The 11,285-nt window shown below is 38.6% G+C and overlaps 1 protein-coding gene across 1 annotated transcript; it reads left to right on the top strand.

Moving 5' to 3' along the window:
• The first annotated feature begins 9,189 nt into the window (after window positions 1-9,189).
• LOC129765393 (girdin-like) lies at window positions 9,190-10,396 on the top strand. The gene is made up of 2 exons (XM_055765674.1): window positions 9,190-9,359; window positions 9,412-10,396. The coding sequence occupies exons 1-2, from the start codon at window positions 9,264-9,266 to the stop codon at window positions 10,354-10,356; spliced, it is 1,041 nt and encodes a 346-aa protein (XP_055621649.1). The 5' UTR covers window positions 9,190-9,263; the 3' UTR covers window positions 10,357-10,396.
• Window positions 10,397-11,285: the final 889 nt, after the last annotated feature.

Genomic DNA, 11,285 nt, shown 5'->3' with positions numbered 1-11,285 from the left:
TAAATTTGCAAATAAATTTGAGTGCATTTGAACAGAAATATTAAAAACATGTCGAAAATGTGCAACCTAATGTTTCCAGCGCTTTATCAGATACAAAAAAAACATTCAGGATAAAATGTGTTTAAAATAAAATTGTTCGCAATAAAAATAAAAACATAAAAAATAAAAGACCCTATTGTTATTATAACTAACTAGTTTTTAAAAAGAAATCATTATTCTCGCTACCTAAAACAACATTTTACAATCAAACTACTACTTATTAACGATGACTTAAAAAACATATTGTATTGGTAGGAGGGGTGGTGAGAAGTTTGTCCACCCTTGCTATAGCGGATATAGCATCAGATTTTTCATTTATAATGAGAATAAATAACATCTATAAGCATGGATCAATTGGATCAGGATCATGGATCAGATGTTGAAACAGAGGAACTTGTATCAGAGGTGGAAGTGTTTAAGACGCAGATGAAGGACCAACCCCTGACCTGAACTCTTCGATGTCTTTAGGCATCTTGAACATTATTCTCAGATATTCTCTTGATGTATTTTATCCTAACATCCTGTAACCGACGCTTCCAGTTATAGTTGCATCGTGCGAACGCAGTTTCAGTTTTGAAAATTGCTTGCCTGGAACTATATCCACCTGATTCTGCGCGGCGTATGAGGTGAGATAACAATTGTCACATTGTTTGATTAAAAAAGTTGCTACCAAGAAACACAGTTATACGTAGAACAGAAGCTAAAAATTAAAATTTGTGCTGATACATGCTGATAGAAAATATTGATGATTTCCGGTTGCATTCTTACAAATCGACGAATCAACTGATACCACATAGGGCCCTATTTCAGAAAATGCTGATAGAAAATATTGATGATTTCCGGTTGCATTCTTACAAATCGACGAATCAACTGATACCACATAGGGCCCTATTTCAGAAAACGAGACGAGCAATTCGTCTCGTCTCGTCTCGGCTTCAGTCACTGTCGAGACGAGCAAAAAATCCCATTCCAGTACACGAGTTTCATTGAAATGTTTTATTTGGTAGACTGGAGAGACTTCAGTCAGTTTTTCCCGGTATGGTCAGTGATGTCAGATGAGAAGACATGTTTTTGTTTTGAGAAAAACAACAAACAATTTTAAAATTGATCAATCGATACTCTTTTCTCAGTGCCAAAATAAAGGTTGTGTTACATCAAATTGCATCACGGAAAAAACGCTGTAGAAATTCGCCCAGTAGACCGATCCTTTTGAAAACTTTAGACAGTAAAATAAAAACTATTAAACAACTTTTGGCATTTTCTTTTTATTCATACTTCAAACCCAAGCCCGTATGCTCGCACCTTCCTCTTTACCCCGTCCATAAGGTTCTGTACAACGTCAGGTTGTAGTTTTTTTTTGAATAGAAATCCATTTTCTCTTGAAGTCCGCCTCCGATTTGACAACTTTTGGGTTCTTTCGGAGGGCCTGCTTCATAATCGCCCAATATTTCTCTATTGGGCGAAGCTCCGGCGCGTTGGGCGGGTTCATTTCCTTTGGCACGAAGGTGACCCCGTTTGCTTCGTACCACTCCAACACGTCCTTTGAATAGTGGCACGAAGCGAGATCCGGCCAGAAGATGGTCGGGCCCTCGTGCTGCTTCAATAGTGATAGTAAGCGCTTCTGTAGGCACTCCTTAAGGTAAACCAGCCCGTTTACCGTGCCGGTCATCACGAAGGGAGCGCTCTGCTTTCCGCAAGAGCAGATCGCTTGCCACACCATGTACTTTTTGGCAAACTTGGATAGTTTCTGCTGGCGGATCTCCTCCGGAACGCTGAATTTGTCCTCTGCGGAGAAGAACAACAGGCCCGGCAGCTGACGAAAGTCCGCTTTGACGTAGGTTTCATCGTCCATTACCAGGCAATGCGGCTTCGTCATCATTTCGGTGTACAGCTTCCGGGCTCGCGTCTTTCCCACCATGTTTTGCCTTTCGTCGCGGTTAGGAGCCTTCTGAACCTTGTATGTACGCAGGCCCTCCCGCTGCTTGGTCCGCTGGACGAATGAACTTGACAAATTCAGCTTATTGGCGACATCCCGGACCGAACTTCTCGGATCACGTCTAAATTGCTTAACTACGCGCTTGTGATCTTTTTCACTGACGGAGCATCCATTTTTGCCGTTCTTCACCTTCCGGTCGATGGTTAGGTTCTCGAAGTATCGTTTTAGTACTCTGCTGACCGTGGATTGGACGATTCCCAGCATCTTACCGATGTCCCGAAGTGATTCTCCGGATTCTCGAAATGAGTGCGCAGGATTAATTCACGACGCTCTTTTTCGTTCGACGACATTTTTCCAAATTTACGAAAAATTGACAGTGAAGCATGGCCAACGTGATCTATACACTCTTATCTGATTATAAGCGAAAGCTGAAGATATAATTCCTAAAAAATTAATTTCTACAGCGTTTTTTCCGTGATGCAACACACCCTTTATTAAAAAACATAACAAAAAGGAATAAGTTTCATATATCTTTTATTTTCATTGATATTTTTCCTCGAGCATATGGTTTCATCACTCAGACGTTTTGTTATTATGGATTTATTGGGGGCAATGTTAGTTCACTTAATCAACGATTTATCAAGGAAAGTTTTAAATCTATATATACGTATTTCCAATACAGTAGTTGTTTTGAATTGCTCATTTTCGTTCAATATGTGAAGACCCTTTTCGTGCCGTGTTGATATATTCAAAACAGTCATCTAGCATCCCTGGATATGAGTTCAATGTTTACATTTGGTTGTGTTGTTTGGAAGAGGCCCATTTGAAAATCTGTAAAATCTTGCAATTACTGAATTGAATTTGAATGGTTGCAGTTGAAAACATACATTGCTTATGCAATACTAGTTTAGTCGTGAAACCATTTTTGAAGATAAAGGCGGAGCAGAACCGATGCTTTCAATCAACAAGGTGAACAAACACATCAAACAAGCAAGACAAACTAGATTCGACTGATTCATTGACGAGCGCGGCCAAACGGTCGTCAAACCAGACGAGCTACTCGTCTGTTTTTAGTCGAGCTCGGCTTCTGGAATATCAAAACAAACGAGACAAGCGCTCGTCTGCTCGTCTCGTTTTCTGGAATAGGGGCCATAGTTATGTGTAGCCAAAAGGATGTGTTTGCAGGATATATCTAATAAAGATGTTTTCTTAACAATTTTTTAGCAATGAAGGAACATACTACATATGCAACTCGTTCAAGTCCTTCACCACTAGAGCATGATTTCCAATACAAAAATTGGTATCGATTACGACTTATGGAGCTCGGTTGGAAGTCATAATGGTTTTATGATTCATTGCAAAATTGATGATAATATTCAAAAAAAATACTACCATTGTATCCATCACCAAGTACTGTGAGCAAAACTATTGAAATCCGTCAATATAGTAAGTGGAAATTGTTAACTACGTATAAAAAGCAGTTTGCAGAAACGCAAATTCAGGGCAAGAGAATTGTGGATCAAATATCGGATTACACCCCGAGGTGCCAAGTTTTTTTTACAGAACTAATGACAACTGCCAATAAATCATACCCTCAAAAGTGGGTGCATGATCTCGTTTTTCATTGTGTCATGAAAGCGAATTAAAATGAATTAAATTTGAAACATTAGGGATAAAAACTGAAAACACAATTTAGGAGACGAGATTCAAAGCAATTCGAAAATATTGCAACTAAATCGGCAGACTAAAACACATGAATACGATCGTTATGCAGATTAAATTTCTTTGTTACGAAATGAGATATCTTCTATGAAGATATTTCAAAAATAATATAATTCATCATATTCATTCATGTCATTTCCATTCAATGATGGGATGAACATTTAAGAAATGTCAATGAAATTAAAAAGCATTGATTGAAAATGAAATCTTCAATTTTCATGGCGATATATTTTCAAAATCAAGAGAGATGAAGCGCTTGATTTTAAAAGTGTTTCAATTTCGAAAATATATTTACTGTACTTATTGGAATTTACTTTGCGAGGAAATGTGTTGTTAATAACATTCTTCGGATATACTTAGACCCGAAAACAATATTTTCTACTATGAATACAATCGAAACAAAACATCGCTCTCATTTGACTGATTACTATTTGGCAACCTAAATTTGCAAATAAATTTGAGTGCATTTGAACAGAAATATTAAAAACATGTCGAAAATGTACAACCTAATGTTTCCAGCGCTTTATCAGATACAAAAAAAACATTCAGGATAAAATGTGTTTAAAATAAAATTGTTCGCAATAAAAATAAAAACATAAAAAATAAAAGACCCTATTGTTATTATAACTAACTAGTTTTTAAAAAGAAATCATTATTCTCGCTACCTAAAACAACATTTTACAATCAAACTATTGTTATTAACGATGACTTAAAAAACATATTGTATTGGTAGGAGGGGTGGTGAGAAGTTTGTCCACCCTTGCTATAGCGGATATAGCATCAGATTTTTCATTTATAACGAGAATAAATAACATCTATAAGCATGGATCAATTGGATCAGGATCATGGATCAGATGTTGAAACAGAGGAACTTGTATCAGAGGTGGAAGTGTTTAAGATGCAGATGAAGGACCAACCCCTGACCTGAACTCTTCGATGTCTTTAGGCATCTTGAACATTATTCTCAGATATTCTCTCGATGTATTTTATCCTAACATCCTGTAACCGACGCTTCCAGTTAGGGTAAGGTGACATTGGCTCGGAGTACGCACGAAAATTTGATTGTACGAATAGAAACAAACAATTTTGTTCGATAGATGCTGACGAATTCGAACGAAGCAAGGGGGAACCAATGTAACCACACCAATACAACTCAATGTGGTTGTTTACTTTCACTATTGCATACAATTCGTACGACCACTTTTCGGCATCCAGTGTCACCGCCGCCTTATAGTTGCATCGTGCGAACGCAGTTTCAGCAAGTTTTGAAAATTGCTTGCCTGGTACTATATCCACCTGATTCTGCGCGGCGTATGAGGTGAGATAACAATTGTCATATCACCATCACGCAATTCTCCTCACTCTATTCCTACAGCCATATGAAATACCGTGAGAGGTTGATTTTATGTAAGTGAGGAGATGAACTGCATGTGACGAGGTGTTCATTTTGCTGGTTGTCAAATTGGATCAGAGATGCGAATGTACATATGTCTACGAATTTGTAGACATTTAGGATGCAGAATTTTTATAATACTGAAAGTATTATAATGTTTTGTAACTATTAAAAAGCAACAGGAATAAAAGGTTGTGACAAAAGTTGAATGTCTGAAAATTCGTAGACATATGTCCGAATGTGGCATCTCTGATCTGATTTGGCAACCAGCGGAAAGAACACCTTGGGCCCTATTATATAAATCGAATTGACAATTCGATACAATCACTATCACTATCACACCGACCAAAATCTCGTATTTTGTAAATCGAGATAATCTCGTACCGAGCTAGAATTTCATGTGTTGCTATTGCATATATTTAGTCGTTTGTGAAATGTTTCTCAAAGGAAAATATCAAACCAAAACAAAACAATTCTCTGAAGGTATGCGACAAGCAAACCAAACAACTCGAAAAATTCTGAAAGCTGCACCGATAGCTATCACTCGGTCGATGCATCGACTTTTTTTTGCAAACTATATATTTTTATCAAGGTTAGCGGCGTTAGCCTGGGAGTTCAATATTGACTATATGACTATTTTTCTTATTATCTATGTTAGTAATATGCAACCGATTTCGGTTGGCTCGAGGTTAGTATTACAAGTGTTCTCGTAATTGGGATGATGCTGTCTCCAATGCTCTGTACGTGTGCCCGACACGGGATACTTCCTATTAGGATGCAGCTGACCATTAATCAGCAACGCCCCCATGTAGTGTGTAGCCCATATATAGCGTGGTGCGTCTTCTCGACTCGAGGAATCCAGGATAGAATGGTCACTAGCCGGCACAATCATCAGCTCGTGTAGAGTTGTCATGAGTGGTACAACCTTTAACTCTTGTTGAATGATCAGTGGACTGAACAACCTTCGGCCCGGGTATCTGTAAAGAGTGTGTGGCTATCGACTTGCTCGGTATCTATAATAGCAAAATAGGGCTAACGAGCAAAATTCTTTCCGTCTCGATTTCTAAAATAGGGCCCCTTGTCATATGCTGTTCATCCTCTCACTTACATAAAATGAACCTCTTATGGCATCCGGAAAAATTCCACCGACTCCGACTCCGATTTCCAGGGTGATCTATACATATAAAAATGGAGTGATGTCTTTCTGTCTTTCTGTCTTTTTGTCTTTCTGTCTTTCTGTCTTTCTGTCTTTCTGTCTTTCTGTTTTTCTGTCTTTCTGTATTTCTGTCTGTCTGATTCTTATGGACTCGGAAACTACTGAACCGATCGACATGAAAATTGGTATGCAGGGGTTTTTTGGTCGGGGAAGGTTCTTATGATAGTTCGAGACCCCTCTCTAAGGGGGGGGCTGTCATACAAATGAAACACTAATTTCTACATTACTCGAAAATTAATCAAGCAAATGGAACGAGATTTGGCATGTTCATGTTTTAGGGTGCAATAAATGATTCTATGGTGGTTAGATACTCCTCCACTCGCTCTTAGGGGGGGGGGGGTCTGCCATACACATGAAACACAAATTTCTGCATTACTCGAGAACTAATCAAGCAAACGAAATAAAATATGGCATGTGGAGGTTTTAGGATGCAATAAATGTTTATGTTTCTATGGTGGTAAGATACTCCACTCCCTCTCTGAGGGGGGGGGCTGCCATACAAATGAAACACAAATTTCTGCATTACTCGAGAATTAATCAAGCATATGAAACAAAATTCGGCATGTGGAGGTTTTAGGGTACAATAAATGATTCTATGATATAGAGACTCCTCCCTTCTCTCTTAGGGGGGGGGGGGGGGGTGTGTGTTGGTCTGCCATACAAATGAAACCCAAATTTCTACATTACCCGGGAATTAATCAAGAAAATGGAACGAAATTTGGCATGTTGAGGTTTTAGAATGCAATAAATGTTTCATTGGTGGATAGATACTCCACTCCCCTCTCTAAGGGGGAGCTGCCATGTGTTTCATTACAAATATCTGCATTACTCGAGAATTAATCAAGCATATGAAACCAAATTCGGCATGTGGAGGTTTTATGGTGCAATAAATGATTCTATGGTGCTTAGAGACTCCTCCTCTCTTAAAGGAGGCTGTCATACAAATGGAACACAAATTTATACATTACTCGAGAATTAATCAAGAAATGGAACGAAATTTGGCATGTGCATGTTTTAGGGTGCAATAAATGAGTCTATGGATTAAAATCTCAGCGAGTAAAAACTGGCTGTACAGAATAGTGCGGTAACGAATCACTAAAAGTGAGTTCCCTGTATTTTATATTTATATAGTATGATTACTGAAGTAACCTATGTATTTCTCAGGAAATTTGTAATTACCATTTTTGAATACACTGCACGGATGTTCGAATAAATTGACAAATTTAGGATTCATTTGTGACCGCACAACATGTGTTCTACAACTACGTATTGACAATATGCAAAATTTGAATTCAATAGAAATACATGCATATACAGTAATTTGCATTTAATGCGACATGCCGAGGCACCACTCAGTGTTGCATTAGAGGCGGTTTTGACCTGTAATTGGACATTGGCGTGAGTGATACAGTGTCGACGTCTGGTGAGAGGCTCTATTTATCACATCAAAGATATTTGACTCGCCGTATTACATTTTTCCATGGTTTTAATACATAAAAAGTTTTTATATTTAGTTTATATCAATACACATGACGTTAGACCTGTTTTTTGGGTAATTCATTAACACTTTGTCGTCCGACGTAACCACAGTGGTTATGTGCGCAAACTAGCGCCTAACTGCCGGTGTCACCACAATGATTGCGTGCACAAAATAGGTCGCATTGCAGTGATGTCGTGAGCAAAGTATCGCTCAATGGCCGACGACAGTACTTCAGTATCTTTTGCATTCTGTTGGTGTTTTGTTTGGTAACAATAACTTGTATACGTCAACGTTTTTCATGATTTCGTATGTACTTTTGCCTTGAAATCATTGCAGACGAAAGAGACAATACGATTCTTCACGATGAATGAAAAATTGCATTAAATGTATCTATACTATACTTCGGAATTTCATGACACTGAGGGAACAGAATCGAGAACCTATGAGAACTATCGATGAGAGATTGGTAAAACTTAACATATTGTAATTTCCCGAGAATATCAAGAACAGCCGGCGACAAACCAAGTAAACCGAATTAGCGCTGCCGCCGTCAAGCGAATCATTTTTAGCAAACGTACGGTGCAACATGTGCGTCGCTAATTTCCTTAAAAATGACTCTCCTAGAGGGGTATTTTTTACGTAAGCGGAAAACTCGAAGAAGGGAATATCCGATTTTAGTCTTCTTTATTTCAGAAAGAATGTCGGAAAATTCGAAAAAATGAATTCCCATATGACCGAAAATTACATCATGATAAGCGTTTTTAGTCCATTCGATATTTGCGCTAGCGAAGTTGATCTTTGTTCGAAAGTGGAAAGGGATTTTCAGGCAAAACAACGCATTCCTATATCTTTTATCTATCTATATAAATAAAAATGAAAGACCAAATGTGTTGCTCCCAAAATCCCAAAATCCGATAAAGGAAAGTTCCTTTTGAGCTGTCTTCATTTTGTTGTATTTGTGGTATTCTCGCCATAAAACAATGTTATGAAGAGAAAAAGTTTAGAAATTCGTCCTATAGAAATCATATCAAAACAATCATTTTGCGCGGGATGAAGTTCGCCGGGTCAGCTAGTATATGTATGTACAGTTATTTACATTTGATGCGACATGCCGAGGCACCGCTCAGTGTCGCATTGGAGACGATTTTGACCTGTAATTGGACATTGGCGATGAGAGTGATACAGTGTCGACACCTGGTGAGGACTTTTAAGGTGGGACCATAAGTTGGGCCCCGAACTTGATGTTCAAAGAAATGTCCAATTAAACGTGTCGCATTACAGGTCTGTCCAATTAGCTCAATGTCGCATTGAATGTAACTTACTGTACTCCCAAAACAGATTTCGTTACACCATTAAAACTTCATCTGGCAGCCCTGCTTCATCGCATTCACAGATCTCTACAAACACGTGACATCTAGTCGTTTGTGTTCAAACAAATAATTATAATTTGAAAATCGAAATTGTAATTTCTAACGTAATGTCCCACAACATCAAAATCTCAAACCAACCAGAACAATCTGCACTCGATGTGGACCTGGCAAGAGCCTTAAAAGAAACAAAGAGCTTTTTCGAGGTAAATCGCATAGTAGACATGCAATCAGTATTACAGAATTTTCAATCGACAGCAATTCGTTCAAATCCGAAAGGACCTGAGATGTTCCCAACTGGAAACTAAACTTCTCAAGGATCAATTGGAATCGACGAAAAAACGTAACGAGAACTGCAACGCACCTTCCGATTGGAATCGTATGTCGAAGAAATTGAACAACATCATAAACGTGATTGGAAATCGTAAAGATATAGCGAACTATGAGCGGTCCATCCGAGAGCTTTCGGATGAGAATGAGACTCTCAAAAAGGAATTGAACGACTTGAAAGCGAATCATCTTGAAGCAGTGGAGAGGGAAAAGGAAAAATTCAAAGCGCAACTGGATAGAGAAACGGCGCAATACACGAAGCAAATTTCAGAGCTTATGTTACACCGGGAACTGGCCGAATCGGAAGCTTCAATTAAATGCGATCAACTTCAAGCTAGACTTGAGCGATCCAAGGAAGAGAAAGATGAATGTTGTAGAGCGATAACTGCGCAGTACGAGAAGCTGTTGCATACACTCACTGAGCAGAAACAGCAATTGAGGGAGGAGAATCATGCGCATCTGTTGCGCGAGCAACAACTTCTCTGCCGACTGGAGTATGTTCAAACTCATTCCACCAATTTCTTGCTAGGCATGGGACCAAGTGTCCCTCCTATTGGGAGCTCTATTGCAGGAAGCCAGCAGCGTGTCACTGCTGTAGTCGAAACCGTCCCGTTGGAAAGGTCCGATGGCGCAAGTCAACGCAGTTCACAAATATTTAGTGGCAGCTCGAACACGCTGAGTGCCAGCCAGAAAAAGTTTAACTCTCAAAAACTAAAGGATGTAATAGAAGTTAGCTCGACCACTAGCGCCGTACGAGCTCGCGAAAATAGATTAAAGCAGCAAAGCAGCCCGCAGCACCCTGGTTTGGGGAATCACATAGCTAAGCCCCGTAAAAGAAGGAAACTTCTCACACAGCCAGGTGTTGAAAATTAGCTTCTGTTATGCTATGACCTGAATTGGAATTTGAATTAAACTTATTGTATCCTGTACATTTGTAATATGTATGAGACAAATAATAATAAAATGAGTAAAAAAACTTTTTAAGTTAAACGGTTTCATTGTGATTGAACATAATGTACTAAAAGCTAAAAAATAATTAGGAATTAGGAAAAAAATTAACTTCTACATGTTATTCTATAATATTTAGGCCACCCTATGGCAATACATATTGATCAAAAGTGGAAAAGCGAAACAAAAACCCGAAAATCATACATGATTCCGCGTGTGGAAGTAAAATTATTGCTTCGATATTGAGCTTTTTAAGTGGTTTAATATCAAAATTCAAGGGGGGTCTTCGTAGCTACTTGGTTACGCGTTCGCTTACCAAGCGTTCGATCGTGAGTTCAAACTCAGGGCCCTCAATTGACCATCTTTGTGTTGTTATATGTCCACGCAACCATCATCAGCGATGGAAATCGATCCACGGTGGAACAAAGATCGATTCATCCATACAACTGCTCTGCTCTGCAAGAAATATCGGGCTGCTGTTCTATAAATAACTCAACAATGATCAATATCAACTGTCTCCGCTGTCCGGTCTGCTGAACAATGGAAGAACAGAAAGAATACCCTTACGCCTAAATGGCTACCACTGTGTAATTTACCATAATGTAATGGAACAGAAAACTTAACGCCTAAATGGCTACTACTAACGACTGTGTAATTCACAATTTATAGAAACTTAAACATATGTACATGTACACGATTAAACCCGGCTCTGTTACAGCTAAATGCTAATGAGCCTAATAAATAAATGGGATAAAAAAAAAATATCAAAATTCAATTCGCTGATGGTTATATATCGGCTTGTGAGTTAACAGAGAAGCGATGTACGTACGGAAAAGTGCACGTAAAAAGTGTAT

The sequence above is a fragment of the Toxorhynchites rutilus genome, chromosome 2, assembly GCF_029784135.1.
Source record: "Toxorhynchites rutilus septentrionalis strain SRP chromosome 2, ASM2978413v1, whole genome shotgun sequence".
In the NCBI taxonomy this organism is placed as follows: Eukaryota; Metazoa; Arthropoda; class Insecta; order Diptera; family Culicidae; genus Toxorhynchites; species Toxorhynchites rutilus.
This window is presented reverse-complemented; position numbering and strand designations above follow the sequence as displayed.

Coding starts and splice junctions, on each gene's coding strand:
- LOC129765393 (XM_055765674.1), top strand. CDS start 9,264: ATGTCCCACAACATCAAAATCTCAAACCAACCAGAACAATCTGCACTC. Junction 9,360..9,411: donor AAACAAAGAGCTTTTTCGAG/GTAAATCGCATA, acceptor TTCAATCGACAG/CAATTCGTTCAAATCCGAAA.